This window comes from Hypanus sabinus, chromosome 2 (genome assembly GCF_030144855.1).
Source record: "Hypanus sabinus isolate sHypSab1 chromosome 2, sHypSab1.hap1, whole genome shotgun sequence".
NCBI lineage: Eukaryota > Metazoa > Chordata > Chondrichthyes > Myliobatiformes > Dasyatidae > Hypanus > Hypanus sabinus.
Genome location: NC_082707.1, coordinates 186,595,802 through 186,619,644, shown reverse-complemented (window position 1 = coordinate 186,619,644; position 23,843 = coordinate 186,595,802). Strand labels below are relative to the sequence as shown.

Genomic DNA, 23,843 nt, shown 5'->3' with positions numbered 1-23,843 from the left:
TGAGCTTGGACTAGTTTTAACCTACCCAGATAGGCTTAGGTCAAACTGAGAGAACAAATTCAAGAGGCATCTATTTACGTGGAAAAGCCAATTACAAAACATTTAAAAGAAAAAGGTTTGCTCTATTTGTCACATGTACATTAAAATATCGAAACATACAGAAAAGTATGTCATTTTCATCAAATTACATCAGGCATCATGCCCACAAGCATCGCCATTTCCTGCACCAACATAGAAGGTTCACAACCTGCTAACTCTAACCATACATCTTCAGAATGTGGAAGGAAGCCAGAGCATCCAGAGGAAATGGGAATAATGTACAAACTCCCTACAGAGTGGCGGGAATGATCTCAATTGCTGGTGCTGTAAAGCATTTGCAGTAACTGCTACGTCGTGCATGCACACACACACACACACACACATCACAAAGGCAAACACTTGGAGAAAGTACTCACTGTTTCCAAATCTGCGATCCGATCCTATACAAAATAAATGAAAATATGAATCACTCAACCAGCTCTTAAATGTTTGACATCTATACATCAACTAAACCTTTATAACTTAAAGCAAAATTAGACACACATTAAGTAGACAGTTATTATCAGCATCTTTAGATGGAAAGCACAAGTCTATGTTTTTGAAGTAAAGTGAGTAATTATGGTTTGTAGCATTCTACCTGAAAGGGTGGTGGAAGCAGATTCAATAGTAACTTTTGAAAGGAAAACAGAATATGTACAGGAAATGTAAATCAGAAACACAAGCAATTCTGCAGATTCTGGGAATCCAGAGCAATACACGCAAAATAAGACCAATCCTTCTTAATAACTAATCAGGAAACTATCAACTTAAGCCTTAAATCTCCCCATGGACTTGGCCTCCACCACAGCCTGTGGCAGAGCATTTTCCAGATTCATTTTTCTCTGGCTAAAAAAATTCCTCCTTACCTCTGTTCTAAAAGGTCATCCCTCAATTTTGAAGCTGGGCCTCAAAATGATAGGGGAACTCAGTAACTCATGCTGCATCTATGGAGAAGAATACACAGTTCACTTATGGGATGAAGGGTCTTGGCTCGAAATGTCAACTGTTTATTTCTCCCTCATAGATGCTGCCCGACCTGCTGAGTTCCTCCAGCATTTTGTGTGTGTTACTATACATGAGAAGCAATGCTTTGCAGAATCATCTAGAACAGAATCATGTTGGCAGACATGAACAAAACAAAACATGGCTGTGGAATAAATATTCAAAGCCATCAACACTCTTGACACTTGGCTTTTACCTTCAGATGGCCTTCCTATTATCACTTCTGACTACCTTTATATGGCCCTTCTGATTCATCCGACAAAAAAAAGTTCATACTCATGATTACAATCTCTGGCTTGGCACATTCCTGGAGGTGGTTATGAAATGATCTCCCACCAATAACTGCCCCAACCAGAGATTTGCTCCCAATTTCCATATTTTTGTAAATAACTAGAGATATGACAAAGAATCAGGTGTTCTGCCAACCCTGTGCACACTAGGATTTTTGCTGTTCCTCTTCCTATCACCCTCTCATTCAGCACAACCTTTCCCACTCCTGTTCTTATCTACCTTCTCCTGCATAGTTCAAGTATTTCATGCGCTCATGAGTTCCACGTTCTTATCACTTCAGGTGTTAAAATATTAATTCTCTATGTTATCTTTGGGTGATACAGGCGGGCTTCTAGCTCATCCTCAGAAACAACATATTTGTACTTAATGTGAACTTTTTAAAAAACCTCTTTTAGCTAACTCCTCGGTTTTTCCCTATTAAGTATGACATCAATTTTCTGATATCCTCCTCTTCACTGCTTTTCACATTTTTTTGAGAAACCACTATATCAGTTCATGGTGTGGAGTTCGGAAGTGGCCATAGTATTTTAAGCGTGGCCTAACAAACATTCAGGACAAGTATATAACATCTACTCTTGTTTCTTTGTAGTAATAAATTTAAAGTGCCTATATTGTCATGCTATGACCATGAAAATATTACTAATACTTCTAGTTTTCCTTCCATCTTATTCAAGCCCAGTGATTATGCTACTAAACTGTGTTTCCCAGCATATTACAGCTTCTAGACATACCAAAACCGTCTGCTTTTTACAGATGCTCCTACATACTTTCAGGTTTTTCTCTTTAGGTTTATATTTCCAGCACTCATTGTATTCTTCCTTTACATTTTATTGCCAATTTATAAAACTTTTCTATAAATAGAATCACCTTCATGTTCCAGCTTATCACAGTTATCTTTAATATAAGCAAGTGCTGAATTAGCATGATATGCAATTCCAAAACGCAAAAGCAAATTTCAGGGCAGACGCTGTAATAATCTATCACTACTTATCCTGAATTCCACTCTCTTCACTGCTTCAAAATTCTGGAGGAACTCAGCAGCTCAGGGTGCATCTATGATGGGAAATGAATAGTCAATATTTCAGGCCGAGACAGTACCAACCAAGGTCTCGAGACAAGACTGTGCATTTCCCTCCATAGATGCTGTCTGTCCTGCTTAGCTCCTCAAGCATTGTGTGTGTGTTGTTTACAAAATCCAACTGAGATGACACTTAATCGAATGGATGCAGAGAACAGTCAATTGAGAGTACTGGGTGACATTCCAGCAATGCCTGACACCAAAAACGGGAAGATATCAAAGGACAGCCAAGGAGTCAGATTCTTACTGGATGAAAGTAGACCCTTCAGCCCAACTCATCCTTGCCCACTCTATTTCCCAGAGAGGCTGTCCCATTTGCTGGTACTTGGCCCATCACAGACACCGGGCCTCCAACCTCCAGTCCCTGGCCTGGACTCAGACTCAAACTAGAGCAAGTGTTGCCACACATTCCAATGCCACATACCATGTCTATTATGTTCAGCAGAACATCACAGAACAAGAGACACTCTTGTCTCAGAAGTTCAGACATGTTATACGTGTTTTTAAGTGCTTTGGTACTGAACTTAAAATTGATCGCTAGTAGCATTCAACAGCTCATATTGAAACTGTTGTGTTTTGCAACTTCAGAACATTAAACTAATTCAAAGGTGAATATGAGAATCCGGGAATGGGAGTCTAACTTTGTGCACATGTATCACATGGTCGCATGATGACATACACAATTCACATATTTTTACATATAACTCATAATTACTTATTTAAACGAACAAAGATATTTAATCAAGCACTACATATACTATATATATATTCACACACAAGATTATTCAAATATTACTTAAATATTAAATACACGACATTCCTCCCTGCTTTGTTATAAACTCCAACTCAATACTGAATGCATCTCAGCTATATACATGGCATACTATATACTACAACTATATAGTATAGACATCCACAGTATTGTAAACTTAAAATTGTCCCATTCAGGCCTAAAGATTTAATCACTGTGGAGGATTTCTTACTCGTGTGGGATTGCATCTTTCCTGACAAGGGGGATCACTCTGCCTGGCAAGTAAGACTCGTGGCTGTGAAACATTCTCAGGTTCTGGGACCTCCTCTGTGGTGATTGTAGGAGTTGACTCAGAGATTGTAAGAAGTGGTTCTGACAGTGGTAGCCTCTTTTCTTCTCTAACAAATAACTCTGCTGTCCTCTACTGATCAACGTGTTGTCTCCAGATGACATCAGTTGCAATCTCGACTGTGTTGGAGAGTGGTCCAGTTCTGTCCTTAATCTTTCCGAGTACCCACTTTTGATTACTTCTGTAGTTGATGAACAAACTCTTCTTGGACTTTCAGTCAGGCACAGGTATTGATTTTAACCAAATTTTTGATGACCAACTTTGCCATTTTCATCAGTAAAGATCCCTGGGCATGTCTAATCAAGTGGAATTAATATCCCCATTATCCATCCCTCCTGATTGTTTAGCCCTCATCCAACCAGGTCTCTGCTTTCCCACCTTGTTTACAATCAAATTCTAGTTCTTATTTAGAGCAAGGCCTTTGGCTTTGTTAAAATTCTTTTCCTCTAGCTTTATTTCAATGGCTTCCTTCACCAGGCTGTCCCAAAAACCAATGGCACTGCACAGTAGTTTTGTGGCATCGAGCCAATCCTATGGCCATTGTGAATGCAATGTTCTGCTACCATCGATTTCTTGAAGTTAGAAGATTGGGAGGCTTCTAAAAACCAACAGAGGACAACTAAAAAGTCATTAAGAAGGTAAAGGTAGAATATGAAAGTAAGCTAGCCAGTAATATTAAAGAGGATACCAAAAGTTTCTTCAGATGCATAAAGTGTATAAGAGAGGTGAGAGTGGATATTGGACCGCTGGAAATCGATGCTAGAGAGGTAGTAATGGGAGACAAGGAAATGGCGGATGAACTGAATAAATATTTTGCATCAGCCTTCACAGTGGAAGACACTAGCAGTATGCCAGAAGTTCCAGGTGTTAGGGGTCATGAAGTGTGTGAAGTTGCCATTACTAGGGAGAAAGTTCTTGGAAAACTGAAAAGTCTGAAGTCTATATAAGCCACTTGAACTAGATGGTGTACACCCCAGGGTTCTGAAGGAAGTAGCTGAAGATATTGTGGAGGCATTAGTAAAGATCTTTCAAGAATTACTAGATTCTGGAATGGTTCCAGAAGTCTGGGAAATTGCAAATGTCATTCTACTCTTCAAGAAGGGAGAACAGCAGAAGAAAGGAACTTTTATGCCTGTCAGTCTGACCTCAGTGATTGGGAAGATGCTGGAGTAAATTATTAAGAATGAGGTCTCAGGGTACTTGGAGGCACATGGTAAAATGGGACGTAGACAGCATGGTTTCCTCATGGGAAAATCCTGCCTGACAAATCAGTTGGAATTCTTTGAAGAAATAACAAGCAGGATAGACAAAGTAGAATAAATATGTCAATGTAGTGTAACTAGATTTTCCAGGAGGCCTTTGACAAGGTGCCGCACGAGGCTGCTTAAGAAACTATGAGCCCATGGTATTACAGGAAAGATTCTAACAGGACAAAGCAGTGGCTGATTGGCAGGAGGCAGAGACTGGGGACTGGGAATAAAGGAAGGCTTTGTGGTTAGTGACTAGTGGTGTTCCACAAAGGACTGTTTTGGGACCGATTCTCTTTACGTTATATATCATTGATTTGGATGATGGAATTGATGGCAAAGTTTGTAGATGATACAAAGATAGTAGGTGGGGGTAGGTAGATTTGAGGAAGTAGAGAGGCTACAAAAGGACTTAAACAGATTAGAAGAATGGGCAAAGAAGTGGCAGATGGAATATAGTATTGGGAAGGATATAGTCATGCACTTTAGCAGAAGAAATGAAAGGGTTGACTTGGAGAGAAAATACAAAAACCTGAGGCACAAAGGGATTTGGGAGTCCTTGTGCAGAATTCCCTAAAGGTTAATTTGCAGGTTGAGTCTATGGTGAGGAAGGTAAATGTGATGTTGGCATTTATTTCAAGAGGACTAGAATATAAAAGCAAGGATGGAATGTTCAGACTTTATAAAGCATTGGTGAGGCCTCACTTGGAGTATTGTGAGTAGTTCTGTGCTCTTATCTTAGAAAGGACGTGCTGAAAATGGAGTTCAAAGGAGGTGCACAAAAATGATTCCAGGATTAAATGACCATTTAATGGCTCTGGACCTGTTTTCACTAGAATTCAGAAGAATGAGGGGTTAAAATCTACATTGAAACCTATCGAATGGTGAAAGCCTTTGATAGAGTGGATGTGGAAAGGATGTTTCCTATGGTGAGAGTGTCTAAGACCACAGCCTCAGAACAGATGGATGTCCTTTTAGAACGGAGATGAGGAATTTCTTTAGCCAAACAGTAATGAATCTGTGGAATTTGTTGCCACTAGCAGCTGTGGAGACCAAGTCTTTATATATATTTAAGGGAGAGGTTGATAGATTCTTGATTAGTCAGGGCATGAAGGGATACGGACAAAAGACAGGAGATCAGGCTGAGAAAAAGACGCATCAGCCATGTTGAAATGGCGAAGCAGATTTAATGGGCCAAAAGGCCTAATTCTACTCCTATAGCTTATGATCTTACAGTCTTAAGACCATGCTTTATATTATTAATACATTTATTCTGTGGATATTTTTATTTCTTCAGAATTTCTCAAACTACTCTAAGAGTTTCTTCAATTTCATTATACAAGTGAGTATTTCATTTCTGCTGTTTAAAATTATAATTCAGTGATTGATAAGTTAAGCTTGTTAAATTAGCCAATAGAATTAGTCTTGGGAACAATCCAGAGAGAGCATGGGAAAATGATGGGAAGCCATTTTACTCCTTTTCAAGGGAGAGCGTGGGATCGAAGAAGCAGAATGGAAACAGTCAACGAATATTAGAGATGAACATGGTGAAATGTTCACAGAACCATTTGGAAGGACAGATACTGATGTTAGAAAATCCCCATGCAGACAATGTGCAGATAACTTTTAATTAGCTAGTTAGCACATGACATTAAAGGAAGTTTGACGTTTTTCCTTGGGATATTGCGTGAAAATTTGTTTCTTGGGACAGGTTCTTCAGTGCAAAACCATTTTGTGTTGTGAGTAAACGAAGTGAAGTTAACTGGATTGATTACGCAACAATGAGCTCCAACAATTATCTCCTTTATCATAGCACTGTAAAGGGATAGGAGCAGACAACTTAAGAAAGCATTTAATTGGAGAAAGGGAAAATATGAAGCTATCAGGCTGGAACTTGGAAGCCTAAATTGGGAACAGATGTTCTCAGGGAAATGTATGGCAGGAATGTGGCAAATGTTCAGGGGATATTTGCTTGGTGTTCTGCATAGGTACATTACAATGGGACAGGGAAAGCATGGTAGGGTACAGGAACCGTGGTGTACAAAAGCTGTTGAAAACCTAGTCAAGAAGAAAAGAAAAGCTTACGAAAGATTCAAAAAACTAGGTAATGTTAGAGATCTAGAAAATTATAATGCTAGCAGGAAGGTGCTTAAGAATGAACTTAGGAGAAGCAGAAGGGGCCATGAGATAGCCTTGGTGAGCAGGATTAAAGAAAACACCAAGGTGTTCTACAAGTATGTGAAGAGCAAGAGGATAAGAAGTGAGAGAATAGGACAATCAAGTGTGACAGAGGAAAAGTGTGTATAGAAGCGGAGGAGATAGCATAGGTACTTAATGAATACAATATTGATCTGAGTTTATACTGTTGTGAACTAGCGATTGGTAAATTTGCATTTGGTGTCAGTATTCATACAGTAACTGCCTGTGTTTTCCCTTGGTAGGAACATTCAAAACTTTTATGTTTCTATATACCAAAACCACATTTACCCTGGACTTGGTTATTTAATGGAAATGACCTCTTTCATCATTATTTCCATGAATTGTCGAGTTGTATTGCTGTTAGTTTGAATTCATAGCAACAGCTAACTCATTATGAGCCTACGGTGAGAGAGATGGATTTATTTGTTGAGATACAGCACAGAATAGGCCCTTCCGGCCCTTCAAACCATGCTGCCCAGCAACCCACCAATTTAACACTAACCTAATCACAGAACGATTTACAATGACCAATTAACCTACAAACCGATACGTCTTGGGACTGCTGGAGGAAACTGAAGCACCCAGAGGAAACCCATGCGGTCACAGGGAGAATGTACAAATTCCTTAAAAGCAATGTCGAGAATTGAACCCAGGTCACTTGTACTGTAAACCATTAATACCTAACTCCATTAAGCATGATGACATAGATCACAAAATATTTTGTAATTAAGTTACTGATGCTGATTAATCTGAAATGTTTGGCTCAAATAGCTGCTGGGTTAGGATCTTGTGCATTGATACATATTCATTATGAATATGCCTGCTTAAATAAGGGTTAGCTGGGGAAACTACAGCTGGACATTCAAACTCACCTTCATCTTTATTTAATTTAATACAATGTCCTGGTGACAGTGATAAAATTAATAGGCTCACTGTCCCAGTGGATTGGTTAGGTTCTAGGTGCAAGAGTGAAATTTCCATCTGCCAACCTAGTTTTCTTTCTCCACTCAAGCCTTTTAGAAATGGTGATTGATGGGCCCAGATTGAGCCTCAACCAAGTAACTAATTTTCAGTCACAAGTATAGTTAGAAGCATCAGTGGCCTCCGTGATCACAGGGTTAATGGGAAGGGTAGGTGCAGAGATTGGGGACGGATGCTGAGATTTCTTTTCCTCCTGTCCCCAAAATCCACAGTTGTTGAGGATCAGAATCAGAATCAGGTTTAATATCACTGGCAGCAAAAGATGTACAGTTAGAGTGATCTCTCTATAACAGCAAAAGATCAAGGTGCAGGAGGTATCTGATAAAGTGGCCACTGAGTGTATACCTAAAAAAAGTGCAAAAAGAGAGCCAAAATTAGTGATGTAGTGTTCAGGGGTTGGTTGATTGTCTGTTGTGTGTGTGTCTTCAAGCTCCTGTACCTCCTTCCGGATGGCAGCAATCAGAAGAGGCATATCATGAGTGAAGAGAGTTCTGAATAATGGATAACATCTTTTGAGGCAACACTTTTAGGAGATGTCCACAATGCTGGGGAGGCTAGTGCCTAGATGGAGCTGGCTGAGTTTACAATCCTCTGCAGCTTTTTCCCATTTTAACCTACATAACAAAACCCCTCCTAGACTTCAGCTCATTCCCCTGCCTTGCATACAAAAAAAAGAAGACAGGCTACATTCATTTTGCCTTGTACCGTCCTGTCATGGTAAGGAAAGTGTTGTCTAATTAGAATAAGCAAGCTCAATCAATTAGACACCTCTACCACACTGTTATAAGATTATTGAATGGTTCTTTGGTACAAGGTGGGCTCTCGACTTCACAATCCACCTTGTTATAACTTTATTCCTACTGTCTGCCTGCACTGCACTTTCTCAGTAGCTGTTACACTTTATTCTGCACTCTTTTATTGTTTTTTTGATGTGTATGAAAAGTATGCCAGATGGGTTTTTCACTGTACATGTGACAATAATCAAGCAATTCCAATTCCAACTTGAAGTGAGGAAGTCCCCAAAACAAAATGTTTGGCAAACTTAGGGACAATGTCCTACTGAGCATTGCACATTTTACACATATCAAGTTTTAATTCACTCATACTGAAGGGTCACAGACACAAGTGCTAACTGTTTCTCTTCCCAAAGATGCTGATCTGTTGAGATTTTCAGCATTTCCTGTTTTTTTAGTTTTCAGTGAAGATTGTGTTGGGCAACCTGCAAGTGCCTCTGTGCTTTTGACACCAATTCAGTAGGCCCACAACTTACTAACCCTAACTGTACATCTTTTGGAATGTGGGAGAAAACCACAGCACTCAGAGGAAACCCACGTGGCCAGGGGAAAATGTACAATTTCCTTACAGACAGCAACAGGAATTGAACCCCAAACCTACAACTGGCACTGAAAAACACTGCACTAACTGTTATACCACCCTGGAGAGGTAACCAGTGAAAGATTAGGGCCTGTTAGGGACTAAAGGGCAATCATAGTGGTACAGGCAAACTATATTTGAGGCTTTTAAGAGGTGTTTGAATAGGCAGATGGATGTGAGGAAGGTGGAGGGATATGGATATGGTGTAGGGAGGAGGAATTAGCATTTGGTTGTATTTGATTTGTTTTTTTAGCTGGTTTGGCACAATGCTGTAGGCAGAATGGGCTGTTCCTGTGCTGTACTCTTCTATTTTCTGTAAGATCCTACATGGAAAGTTAGTCCAATCAGATTAGAGCACTTCACAATTAGCAAAATGGATCCAAAGTTGGCTTGGATCTCAGAGGGTGATGGAGAAGGTTTGCTTTTGTGATTGGAAGCCTATGATTAGCAGTGTACCACAGGGATCAGTGCCGGGAACTTTTCTGTTTATCATGTATTATTTTGAAAGTGGAACTAGGAAGCTGGTTTAGAAAATCATACAAAAATTGTTGGTATTGTTGACAGTGAGGACAGACTTAAGTTACAGAATTGACCAGCTGATAAATTGAGCTGAGCAACAGTAGATATAATTTAGCCTCAGTTAATGTGAGGTGATGCACTTTAGAAGTCAAGTAAGAATACAATGGTAGAGAGTTTGGTGCATGTCCAGAGAAAGGTAGCAACACCGACAGATAATGTAGAAAAGAAAATATATGAGATGCTGGCCTTCATTATACAGGTCAAAGGATGTAACAGCATGGACTTCATTGCTTAACTGTATAAAACCTTAGTTAGGCCAAGGTACTATGATCTGTTATGGTCACTATGCTGTGAGAGGGACATCATTGAGAATGGATAGATGGAGTGGAGGGGCCTGAGGGGACACCTAATATATAACATTATTATGGGCACAGACAGAGCTGTGGGTCCCTCCACTGCCTGGTCACATGATCCCTTTTATGCTCTCGTCCTTGGTGGCTTCATTAAGGGATCGGAGGTGGACAGGGTCAGCAACTTTAAATTCCTTTTCATTATCATATGAGAGGATCTGTCCTGGGACCTGCATACAAGTGCCATTACAAAGAAGGCATGGCAACACCTCTACTTTCTTAGAAGTTTGCAAAGATTTGGCATTTCATCTAAAACTTTGATGATCTTCTATAGATGCACAGTGGAGAGTATCCTGGCTGGATATCCCATGGCCTGTTTGGAAACACCAATGCCCAAGAATTGAAAAGCCTATACAACGTTCATTGTTCATTTAAGTACCAAAGCATCTCCAGATACTTTTGTCGCATATGCTGTTGCTACGAGAGCTGCTGATCAACAGTGATCTGTCCTGACCTATGAAGTTCCCTCTGCATGGGCCTTCCTTGCAGATGTGCAGATTAGTACATTCATTGGCCTTTGTAAGTTGCCCCTAGGTAGCAAGATTTGAACAATCTAGGGTGAGTTGACGGAAATGTTCAGGAGCACTGGTTACAAAGAAAATTAGTGAGGAAGTAGGATTTCTTTATGAGCCTTCAATAAGCCAATGTGATTTTCTTCTGTCATTAGTAAATATGAACATTATATTATTCTATGATTCTATGTGCAAATGGGATTACTTGCAAAGTGCAATCTAACAGATGTGGCTTAACGGCTTTCTTTTCTCATAACATTATTGTTTTGTCACTTATAAAAAGAACTCTCCATCTCCAAAGAAGTGCTAAAGAACAGAATATAATGTCTATATTCTTGTTACACATTTTTGTTCAAAGGGATTAGAAGCAACCAGAGGACAATATATGAAACCAGTGGAACAAATGATTTGAACACACAATGGAGATCAGGAAAATGTACAGACTTAAGATCTAATCTGGCCCAAGATAATGATGCAATTATGAAGAAGGCATGCCAGCAGCTATATTTCATTAGGAGTTTGGGGAGATTTAGTATGTCACCAAAGACCCTAGCTCCTGAAGTCAATAATCAGTTCCTGGGTCTTGCTGAGATTGAGTGAGAGGTTGTCGCTGTGGCACCACTCAGCCAGATTTTCAATCTCCCCCCTCCCCCATGTTGATTCATCACCACCTTTGATTTGGCCTACAGCAGTGGTGTTGTCAGCAAATTTGAATGTGGCATTAGAGCTGTGCTTAACCACATGGTCATAAGTGTAAAGCAAGTAGAGTAGGCGGCTAAGTACACTGCCATGTGGTGCACCTATGTTGATGGTGATTGTGAAGGAGATGTTGTTGCCAATCCGAACTGCCTGGGGTCTACAAGTAAGGAAATCGAGGATCCAATTGTACAACGAGGCATTGAGGCCAATGCCTTTGAAGTTTATTGATCAGTTTTGAGGGGATGATAGTACTGAATGCCAAGCTGCAGTTGATAAAGAGCATTCTGATGTACATATTTTGCTGTCGAGGTGTTCTAGGGTTGAGTGAAGAGCCAATGAAATGGCAACTGCTGTGGATCTGTTATGCTGGTGGACAAACTGGAGTGGATCCACGTTGTTTCTCAGGCAAGAGTTGATGTGTTTCATCAGCAACCTCTTAAAGCACTTCACCACTGTGGATGTAAGAGCTACTGGACGACAGTCAAAGAGGTGAGTTACCATGCTCTTCTTAGGCACCACTGTAATTGAATCCTGCTTGAAGCAGGTGGGTACCTCAGACTGCCAAAGCAAGTGGTTAAAAATCTCAGTGAGCACTTCAGCGAGTTGATCAGCACAGGTCTTTAAAACTTGGCCAAGCACCCCATCTGGACCAGACTCCTCCATGGGTTCACCCTCCTGAAGGACGCTCTCACATTAGTCTCAGACAGAAACCATAGGATCATCAGGGGCTGTTGGAGTTCGTGATGGTTCCTCCAAATGTTGATGGTTAAAGCGAGCATAGAAAACATCGAGCTCATCTGGAAGTGAAGCCCCATTGTCGCTTATGTTGCTTGATTAAGAGGTACATAGAAGGTAGAAACCTACAGTGCATGATAGAAACTGCCTAAAGTTTCCCCAGTGCATAGCCCTCTATTTTTCTAAGCTCCATGTACCCATGCTGCAGGTGACAACATTCAAACCCTATCACAAGTGTAGAGCATCCTTCATTGATTCAAGTTCAGTCCAGAATTGCCACTTCACCCGTGAGAAAGCTTTCCAGAGATTGTAGCTGGACTTCTTGTAACATTTTTTGATCACCAGACTTGAATGTCTCTGACCTGCCTCACAGTGCATTGCAGATCTGATGGTTTATCCAGGTCTTCTGGTTGGAGAAGACTATGAATGATTTTGTAGGGACACAGTCATCTATGACTGATTTTATAAAGTCTGTGACAACTGTTGTGTATTCATTACACAGCATTAAAGCAATAAACTGGAAGCATGCAGAGAAGATTTACACTGGGACTATTTTCATTGGAGCATTGAAGAAATTGAGGGTGACCTTACAGAGGTGTATAAAATCACAAGGTATATATATATATTTAGGGTAAATACACACAGTCTTTTCCCCAGGATTGGGAAATCAAGAGCTATGGGAGATTTAGTTCAAGGGGAGAGATTTAGTAGGAAACTGAGGGGAAACTCTTCTACCCAGAGGGTGGTCTGTCTATGAAATGAACTACCAGTTGAGGCAGGTACATTAATGACATTTAAAAAGTACTTGAACAGGTATATGGATAGGAAATGTTTATCAGACAAACATGGACAGATGGAAACAATTTAGATGAGAATCTTGGTCAAGCTGATTTCTATGCTGCATCACTCTGTGACTCTAAGGAGGTGAGAGGAGTATCTTGGCCTTCATATGTCAAGGGGTTATAAAGGTGGCATTGTATGTCATGTATAATTAATATATGTTTATGTTACCTAATAATAGTCCTCATCTTCTAATATACTGTGCTGCCAATACAAAAAGTAACTTTTCAAGGCATTTAAACCCTGTGTCCATGCCAATGACAACATTGAACTTGAACTGAGAAGCCCTCTCCCTTGGGATGTATCCAACATCTTCTGTACTAGAAGAAACTACTGTTTGAAAACAGTGAGAGTACAGTTTAATTAAATAAACAGAGAGCAGGTGAACCCCTACATCATTGGCGAGTCCAGTGTTTGAGGCCCAGTGTTCTGGGTCCATATTTATCATCACTGGCATGTCCTGGTGTCGATACTGAAGATCGAAGTGCAAAGATCTATCAGGAGTCTGGAAGTCGAGGCCTGAAGGCCAGAGCCCTAATTATTCTATTCCACTGGGGAAGTCGAAGGCCCATTTTCTGTGAGTCCGGTCCACTGGAGGCTGGAGGCCAGAGATAACCTATCCTAGGGCTGGTGTTGTTTTGTTGCTTGTTGTGTTCTGTTTTGTTGTATTCTGTGTTAATCTTGGCATGATTAACTTATTATTTAATTATTTATGGTTTTATATTGCTATATTTCTTCACTATTCTTGGTTGGTATGGCTGCAATGAAACCAAATTTCCATTGGGACTAATAAAGTATGTCCGTCTGTCTGTTCTCACAAACAATGCTACATTGGCACTGGAATGTGTCAGACACTTGCCGGCTGTCCCCACCTCTTCCTTAGGTTGTGTTGGTTGTTAATGCAAGTGACACATTTCACTGGGTGTTTCAAAGTAATGAAATGTGATATGTTTCAATGTTATTTAATGTGATAAATAAATGAATCTAAATCTGGAATATTCAAAGATTTCAAAGTACTGTGGCGACCCATTTCCTAGCGTATCCGAACCGACTCACAATTAGATAGCCTACGGGGGTTTGCGAGCACAGAGCTTTGGAGCCTCTGCGCCATGGGGGGCCGGTTGACAGAGGCTTAAAAGTGAGGCTGAAGTTTTCGAATAAAGTTTTTTCCTTCGACTGCAGTTACCGACTCCGTGTCGTAATTTTAGCGCTGCGTGTAGCACACCGCTACAATTGGTGACCCCGACGGTCCAAACGATTTTTGGACCAGAAATGACCGGCATTTCAGGTACTTCCTAGAAGGTCGGCCCTTCACCGCGTTCACGGACCACAAACCGCTTACCTTTGCGTTTACGAAAGCATCTGACCCCTGGTCATCCCGCCAGCAACGCCACCTGTCCTACATCTCTGAATACACGACGGATGTCCGGCACGTCTCGGGTAAGGCCAATGTCGTGGCGGATGCGCTCTCTCGCCCTACCGTTCATGCCCTTTCCCAAGGGGTAGACTTTGAGGCGCTGGCAGAGGCACAGCAGGCGGATGAGGAGATTCCGAGTTACAGGACCGCAGTCTCCGGTCTGCAGCTCCAGGACCTCCCCGTGGGCCCAGGTGAGAGGACCCTACTCTGTGACGTCGCCACCGGCCAGCCCCGTCCGGTCATCCCGACAGCATGGCGGCGCCGCGTTTTCGACTCCATTCATAACTTGGCGCATCCCTCCATCCGGACAACTGTCCGGATGGTTTCCAGCAGGTTCGTTTGGCACGGACTCCGCAAACAGGTCAGTGAATGGGCCAGAACGTGCATGCACTGCCAGACGGCCAAGGTGCAGCGGCACACCAAAGCCCCACCGCAGCAGTTCCATCCCGCCCACCGGCGTTTCGACCACATTCATGTGGATATCGTGGGCCCCCTGCCAGTGTCGCGCGGAGCGCGTTACCTCCTGACTATCGTGGACCGGTTCACAAGATGGCCAGAGGCGGTCCCGCTCACCGACACCACCTCCGAATCTTGCGCCCGAGCCCTGATCGCCACCTGGATATCTTGCTTTGGTGTACCAGCCCACATTACCTCCGACAGAGGCGCCCAGTTCACCTCCAGCCTGTGGTCAGCTATGGCCAGCCTTTTGGGGACTCAGCTGCACCACACAACTGCCTACCACCCACAGTCGAACGGGCTAGTGGAGCATTTCCACCGTCACCTGAAGTCGGCCCTCATGGCCCGCCTGGGAGGAGCCAACTGGGCGGACGAGCTTCCCTGGGTCCTACTCGGCATCCGCACAGCGCCCAAGGACGACCTGCACGCCTCGTCGGCCGAGTTGGTATACGGCGCGCCCCTGGTCGTCCCCGGGGAGTTCCTACCAGCCCCAAGGGGGCAAGAGGAAGAACCCGCAGCAGTCCTGGGCAGACTTCGCGAGAAGCTCGGTAACCTGGCCCCCATACCCACTTCACAGCATGGGCGGCACCCGACCTGCGTACCCAAAGACCTACAGAACTGTAAGTTTGTGTTTGTACGAAGGGGCGGGCATCGGCCACCGCTGCAGCGGCCATACGAGGGGCCGTTTATGGTGCTCCGGAACAACGGGTCCACGTTCGTGCTGGACGTTGGGGGGAAGGAGGAGGTTTTCACGGTGGACCGCCTCAAGCCGGCCCATGTGGACCTGGCGCAACCGGCCGAGTTTCCGGCGCCTCGGCGCAGAGGCTGACCTCCCAAGCAGGTTCTGGCCCAGACTGTGGACATTGGGGGGTGTATCGCCGGTTCTGGGGGGGGGTTATGTGGCGACCCATTTCCTAGCGTATCCGAACCGACTTACAATTAGATAGCCTACGGGGGTTTGCGAGCACAGAGCTTTGGAGCCTCTGCACCATGGGGGGCCGGTTGACAGAGGCTTAAAAGTGAGGCTGAAGTTTTCGAATAAAGTTTTTTCCTTCGACTGCAGTTACCAACTCCGTGTCGTAATTTTAGCGCTGCGTGTAGCACACCGCTACAGTACATTCATTATCAAAGAAAGTATAAATTATACAACTTTGAGATTTGTTTGCTTACAAGCAGCCACAAAGCGAGAAACCTGAAAGAACACCATTAAAAAAAAATAAAGACCAACACCTGATGCGCAGAGAAAGGGGAAAAATCATACAAATCATGCAAACAACAGAAGTGAACAACATTCCAAACCAAAATGAGTTCTTAGATCCAAACAACAGAGCAGCCCAGAGTAGGCCCAAGCCTCGGTATCAGTCCATTATATTAGCGGGCACGGAGAACTCCAGCCTGGGGCAGTCTTCATAGTCTCAGTGCTACAGAGAGAGAGGAGCAAAATCGGCTCTTGCCTCCGATCCTGACACCCTGTCTTTCCAGTATATCATTTAAATTGTCCGAACAGCATATAAGAATCTGATCTCAGCTGGAGATGGGAAAGCTTCTCAAGTTCCAGTTCATTGTTATCATAGGCACACTTACGAAAGTGGATGGCCTCCCAGAAGGGAGTCCACTAATAATGCATTTGATCTGTGTTTTTCTTTTGCTGAATTTCAATTCTTGAAAGCTTAACCTGTCAACTAAAGTGGCTGCTTTTGCTCGGTGAAAAAAAACATTCTAACTCCAAGTCAAAACAGCTTAGACTTAATACAGAGAGCAAAGCCAGAGGTTGAAATCCAGAGCCTGACAAGTCTGGAGGTAGAGGCCCAAGTGTCAAGTCTGCAAATCTGGACCAGGGACTGGAGATAGGAGACACAATGTCTGCAAGTCTCAGACTCTGAGGTCAAGGACTGGAGGTCTAGAGCTGGCCTGTCCTGGGGTGGAGGTCTAAATGTACATATTTGAGGGGGTTGGTGTACAGGAGGGTGGGAAAGGGGCTTGTTTTGTTGTTGCCTTATTTTGTTCTGTTGGTGTTGTTGTTGTCTGTGTTGTTCTAATGAATATTGTGGGTGTGCAATTTTGGTGCCAGAATGTATGGTGACACTTGCAGGCACGTCCTAGGGTGTGTTGGCTGTTAATGCAAATGACACATTTCATTGTATGTTTTAATCTACACGTGATAAATAAATCTGAATCTGAAATCAAAACCCTATTCAATTATTTGAACAATAATCTGGACTGACATTTCTAGAGAAAGGCATTTCTAATGGCATTTTTACTTCTCTTTCAAGATGTCCCATGGTACTTAACAACCACTGAGCTACTTCTTGAACAATAGTCACCTGTGGTAATGTAGGAAATGTAGTATCTAATTTGTGAGTATGAGTGGATAATCTGTTTATTTTAATCAACAATGACTCAGGGATAAGTATTGGATAATGATAACTACCCTGTTCTTTTGCCACCATTGTCTATCAGGAGCTTGCAGATTCTCCCTGTGACTGCATAGGTTTCCTCCAAGTGCTCTGGTTTCCTCCCATGTTACAGACGTAGGTTAATTGGTTACACATAATTGGGCTAAAGTGCCTGTTGCTGTGTAGTATCTCTCTTAAAAAAATAGTGCCATTGGAGCAATTATATCCAGTTGCAGAAACAGATGGGACAGCAACTTACTGTTGGAATTGACCCGTTGACAATGCAATATCTCACCGGACTATCAGGTTAGAAATTTACACTTAAAACTGGAGTGGGCCCGAAACAAAGAACTTTATGACTCGTGGCTATGGCAATAGCATCACAAACTGAACCTGACATAGTAAGTGTTAGATTGAGAGAGTTTTATGATGCTGTAGTTACTATCTTTCAATGAGAAACTAAATTTATATTACATCAACACTTTGATCCCGTGGTACCAGTTTAAGTAAAGGCGTGGGAATTTTCCTCAATATCCAGGCAATCAACATTTCTAAAATGGATAATGTGATCATCATCTCATTCCTGTTTCTGGGCCCCTGCTGTTCTCAAATTAGCTGATGGTCTTACAACATTAACTATACTTTTAGAGTACTTTATTAACTGTAAGATAACTTCAAACTCCTTAAATTCCAAAAGATGCTCTATAAATGTAGGACCATTCTGTTTTTCTTTCTACAAGTCTATTGCATGGTACAAATGCAATAATTAATTGTAGGAACAACAACACACACAAAACACTGGTAGAACACAGCAGGCTAGGCAGCATCTATAGGGAGAAGCGCTGTCGACGTTTCGGGTCAAGACCCTTCGTCAGGACTAACCGAAAGGAAAGATAGTAAGAGATTTGAAAGTAGTGGGGGGGAGGGGGAAATGCGAAATGATAGGAGAAGACCAGAGGGGGTGGGATGAAGCTAAGAGCTGGAAAGGTGATTGGCGAAAGTGATACAGAGCTGGAGAAGGGAAAGGATCATGGGATGGGAGGCCTCTGGAGAAAGAAAGGAGGGGGGGGGGAAGCACCAGAGGGAGATGGAGAACAGGCAAACAACTAAGTATGTCAGGGATGGGGTAAGAAGGGGAGGAGGAGCATTAACGGAAGTTAGAGAAGTCAATGTTCATGCCATCAGGTTGGAGGCTACCCAGCCAGTATATAAGGTGTTGTTCCTCCAACCTGAGTTTGGATTCATTTTGACAGTAGAGGAGGCGATGGATAGACATATCAGAATGGGAAAGGGACATGGAATTAAAATGTGTGGCCACTGGGAGATCCTGCTTTTTCTGGCGGACTGAGCGTAGGTGTTCAGCGAAACGGTCTCCCAGTCTGCGTCGGGTCTCACCAACATATAAAAGGCCACACCGGGAGCACTGGATGCAGTATACCACACCAGCCGACTCACAGGTGAAGTGTCATCTCACCTGGAAGGACTGTCTGGGGCCCTGAATGGTGGTGAGGGAGGAAGTGTAAGGGCAGGTGTAGCACTTGTTCCGTTTACAAGGATAAGTGCCAGGAGGGAGATCGGTGGGAAGGGATGAGGGGGGACAAGTGGACAAGGGAGTCGCATAGGGAGAGATCCCTGCAAAAAGCAGAAAGAGTGGGGAAGGGAAAAATGTGTTTGGTAGTGGGATCCCGTTGGAGGTGGCGGAAGTTACGGAGAATTATATGTTGGACCTGGAGGCTGGTGGGGTGGTAGGTAAGGACAAGGGGAACCCTCTCCCAAGCGGTGTGGTCGGTGGATGGGGTGAGGGCAGATGTGCGGGAAATGGGAGAGATGCATTTGAGAGCAGAGTTGATGGTGGACGAAGGGAAGCCCCTTTGTTTAAAAAAAGAAGACATCTCCTTCGTCCTGGAAAGAAAAACCTCATCCTGAGAGCAGATGCGGCAGAGACGGAGGAATTGTGAGAAGGGGATAGCCTTTTTGTAAGAGACAGGGTGAGAAGAGGAATAGTCCAGGTAGCTGTGAGAGTCTGTAGGCTTATAGTAGATATAAGCCTACAATTAATTGTAGGATTGAGTTCAATGGATTTGGTGGACACTTGAAGATCTTGGTCAGGTCCAACAAATCCTGGATACTTGTCAATGGGAAAACCATCAGTTAATAATGAAACAGCATATGATTTGAAGAGTAAGAAAGTAGGCAATCTTCCCTTGGGCTATTTAATTTGAATTGTCTTCATTCTAAAAACCTTTGACACAAATTATTCACAACAACCCTGGAAGAATAGGAGCAAGCAAAGGATAGATTATATCTATATGTTGATGGGAAACCTAGGAACATTAAACATTTTGATGGCATATTCTATAGCTTAATAATGTTCCTACTATTACCAAAGTTTACAAATGAATCATGAAGTATTCTAAGCAGACGCATTGCAGGTAGGTACGGTATTACCTCTGCCCATGACTGCAAGAAACAATAGAGTTGTGGACACAGCTCAGCACATCATGAAAACCAGCCTCCCCTTCATGCACTCTGTCTATACTTCTTGCTGCCTCAGTAAAGCAGTTAAAAATAATCAAAGTCCTCCTCCACAATGGATATTCTCTCTTCTCCCCCTCCCATCAGGCAGAAGATAAAAAAGCTCAAAAGCACCTACCACCAGGCTCAGACACATTTTCTAACCCTCCATTGTAAGAGCATTATATAGTCCCCTAGTGTGATAAAATGGACTCCTAACCACAATCTACCTTATGATCTTGCACCATTTGTCTGTATGCACTACACTTTCTGTAATGCTAACATTTTATTCTGCATTCTGTCAGTACTTTCTTTTATACTACCTCAGTATTGTAATAAAATGATATGTATGGATGGCATGCAAGACAAAGTTTTTCAGTGTACCTCATACATGTGATGATAATAAACCAATTTATCAATTTAATCTATATTTCAGGGCAAAAGGACAAATACATTGTACAGTTATGATCAGAATGCCCACTCACCACCTCTTTGAGGAAAAATGTAATAATGATTAATTCATTAATACAACAATGAAAAACATGCAGTCACTAAGTTACTGATATAAACACGGCAAAGAAGGTCACTAAGGACCCTCACCATCCAGAACAAGCCCTTTTCTCGTTACTACCAATGGGAAGGAAGTACACACTCAACAGTTTAGGGATAGTTTCTTTCTCTCTGTCATCAGATTTCTGAAAGGTCCATAAACCCATGAATACTACCTCACTATTCTGCTCTTTTTTAGTAATACTTATTTTTATAATTCTTATTGTAACTTATTGCAATTTTTATTATGTATTGCAATGTACCCTACTGCAAAACCATTGTGGGAAGGGCTTTGCCTATGATGGAGAGGGCTGTATCCACAACTCATTTTCTGTTGGTGGGCACTGGTGTTTCCATACCAGGTTGTGATGCAACCAGTCAGGATATTCTCCACCTACATCTATAAAAGACCCACCTCATCCACGCTGACCTTTATTCCAATCTACACTAATTCAATTTGACAGTATTAGGACAGTATCCTACTGAAGAACAGTATTGATTTACATTATGATATCTCCCAGAGGACAAAGAAACCATGCAGTAACATATCTTTGTGAGCAAATTCTCTGCTATACATTCTGCTAATGTAAACAATAATGCTTTCTACTCATTTAATAAGGAAGCATATTTAATGACTAGAATTATTTCAGTGTCATAGAGCCATACACACACTAACAGCCCCTGTGACCAAACTTGCCTAGTCACTCAGCGAGCTAGTCCCATCTGTCTGCAATTGGCCCAAAGCCCTTCAAATCACTTCTATCCATGTATTTATCTAAATAGCTTTTAATTGTTGTTTATGTGTAGGACACATAATGTACACAGATGGTTCAAAGGGCTTTGGACCAAGCCACTACTTCTGATAGCTCATTTCAAATACGTACCAACCTTTGCATGAAGAAGCTGCCCAGATGTCCCTTCCAAACCTTTCACATCTGATCTTATTTCTAGCATAGCCTCCCTGGGAAAAAGACTTTCATATCTATACTCTTCATAATCTTATATACGTGTCAGGTCACCACTCAATCTCCTTTGTTCCAGGGAATAACATCCTAGTCTGTCCTTGTAACATGAATTAGACTCTCTAGAAAAGCAAAGCACTTTTTAGAAATCAAAAACAGAACAGCAACTCCCACCTTCTTATTCTGGTTTCTTCCCTCTTCTTTTCCAGCCCTGATGAAGAACCTTGGCCAGAAATGTCAACTCTTTATTCCTTTTAAAAGATGCTGCCCAACCTGCTGACCCCCCAGCATCTTATGCATGTTATTCTGGATTTTCAGTGTCTACAGAATCTCTTGGTTTTATTTCAGTGATTTATGGTTGATTCATTGTGGGGTGGGTGGGGGGGGGGGTGGTGGAGAGACCTTTCTACTGTCCTTCATGATCGCACACCTCATTTAGATCTTAAGTCATGCCGGGAAATACGCTTACTCACCTGCAATGTTCTCATCTCTTCATCCTTTCGACACATCTTTTGCAATAATTCTGTTAAAGAACAATAAGGAAACAAGTACTATTATAAAAATACTGCACCAATCATCCTGATATCATTTCTCACAATGGCTGTCATAAGCAAAGTAATTATTACCAAGCACTTCATCTTCTAACCTTTCAAAATCTCCTTGCATGAACACAAGAAATTCTGCCAATGCTGGAAATCCAAAGCAACACACACAATTCTGGAGGAATTCAGCAGGTCAGACAGCATCTATGGAAATGAATAGATAGTCGACGTTTTGTACTGAGACCCTTCTTCAAATCACCTCCTTATGATATCTCCAGAGAACGAAGAAACCATGCAGTAATATATCCTGTGACTAACTCAAGATACCGCCTGGCCTGTTGAGTTCCTCCAGCATTTTGTGTGTGTTGATCCCATTCTAGAAAAGCTTTTTTTTTTATTTTTACTTTTATTTCTTTAGAGATCCAGCACAGTAACAAGCCTTTCCAGACCAATGAGCTTATGCTGCCCAATTACACACATGACCAATTAACCAACTAACCTATACATCTTTGAGATGTAAGAGGAACCCAAAGCACCCAGAGGAAACCCACACAGTCACAGGGAAAACATACAAACTCCTTATAGACAGCGGCAAGAACTAAACCTGATTCACTGACGTTCTAATATCATTCCACTCACCGCTATGCTACCATGCTGCCCCAATTCCGAAAATGTCTCGGAATATAAAACAGTACAGGCCCACTCTTTGCTGAACTTTTACCTACTCTGAGATCAATGCAGCCCTTCTTTCCCACATAGCTCTCCATTATTATATCATCCACGTGCCTATCTAAGAGTCCCTTAAATGTCCTTAATGTATCTGCCTCCAACACTTATCCCCGGCAGCATATTCCACATACAGTATATTAAAAAAAAGTGAGGTAGTGTCCAAAGATTCAATGTGTATTTAGGAATCGGATGGCAGAGGGGAAGAAGCTGTTCCTGAATCGCTGAGTGTGTGCCTAGAGCTTCTGTACCTCCTACCTGATGGTAACAGTGAGTAAAAGGGCATGTCCTGGGTGCTGGAGGTCTTTCTGAAACACCGCTCCCTAAAGATGTCCTGGGTACTTTGTAGGCTAGTACCCCAAGATGGAGCTGAATAGATTTACAACCTTCTGCAGCTTCTTTCGGTCCTGTGCAGTAGCCCCTCCATACCAGACAGTGATGCAGCCTGTCAGAATGCTCTCCACGGTACAACTATAGATGTTTTTGAGTGTATTTGTTGACATGCCAAATCTCTTCAAACTCCTAATGAAGTATAGCCGCTGTCTTGCCTTCTTTATAACTACATCGATATGTCAGGACCAGGTTAGATCCTCAGAGATCTTGACACTCAGAAACTTGAAATCTTTTGTGCTCTCTAGTTTTGATTGTTCTATGCAGGTGGCCATATTTCAATGCCTGTTTCCATTGGCCCATCAGTCCACAGATGTATGGTCCTTTAAGATAATCCTGAAAACCTGCTTGATCTGACTTTAAGTTGCCCACCTTAAGGTCTCCTCGTTTCATAATATTCCCCTGAAGCACTTTTGATGGTAAACCGTATTACAGGTGAGAGTCCAAACCTGCCCATTTGTGTATAACTGCATAGTGGTTAGCAAAATGCTATTACAGTGCTGACAACCTGGGTTTGATCCCACCACTGTCTATAAGGAGTTTGTACATTCTCCCTGTGAACATGCGTATTTCCTCTGGGTGCCCCAGTTACCTCCCACATTCCAAAGATGCATGGATTAGTAGGTTAATTGGTCACATGGGTGTAACTGGGCAGCGTGAGCTCATAGGGCCAGAAGTGACCTGTTACCGCGCTGCGTCTCTAAATGACCAGGTAAAGATGCCACATTACAGGAGTGTAACATTGATAATGAATGTCCAGCATGCTATTCGACGTTGAATTCTACAACTTCCGGTAATTCTCTCCCTCTCCCTTCCCCCATCCAAC

At 42.4% G+C, this 23,843-nt stretch overlaps 1 protein-coding gene across 8 annotated transcripts in view; it reads right to left on the bottom strand.

Annotated features, from left to right (window-relative positions):
- The window catches only part of LOC132389065 (centrosomal protein of 128 kDa), a 611,990-nt gene that overhangs the window by 91,794 nt on the left and 496,353 nt on the right, over window positions 1-23,843 (bottom strand). For all 8 annotated transcript variants that reach the window (XM_059961488.1, XM_059961481.1, XM_059961513.1 and 5 more), the window contains 2 exons: window positions 21,833-21,882; window positions 456-479 (listed from right to left, as the gene is read on the bottom strand). In XM_059961488.1, coding sequence (XP_059817471.1) covers window positions 456-479; window positions 21,833-21,882 — 74 coding nt within the window. The remainder of the gene's footprint in view (window positions 1-455; window positions 480-21,832; window positions 21,883-23,843) is intronic.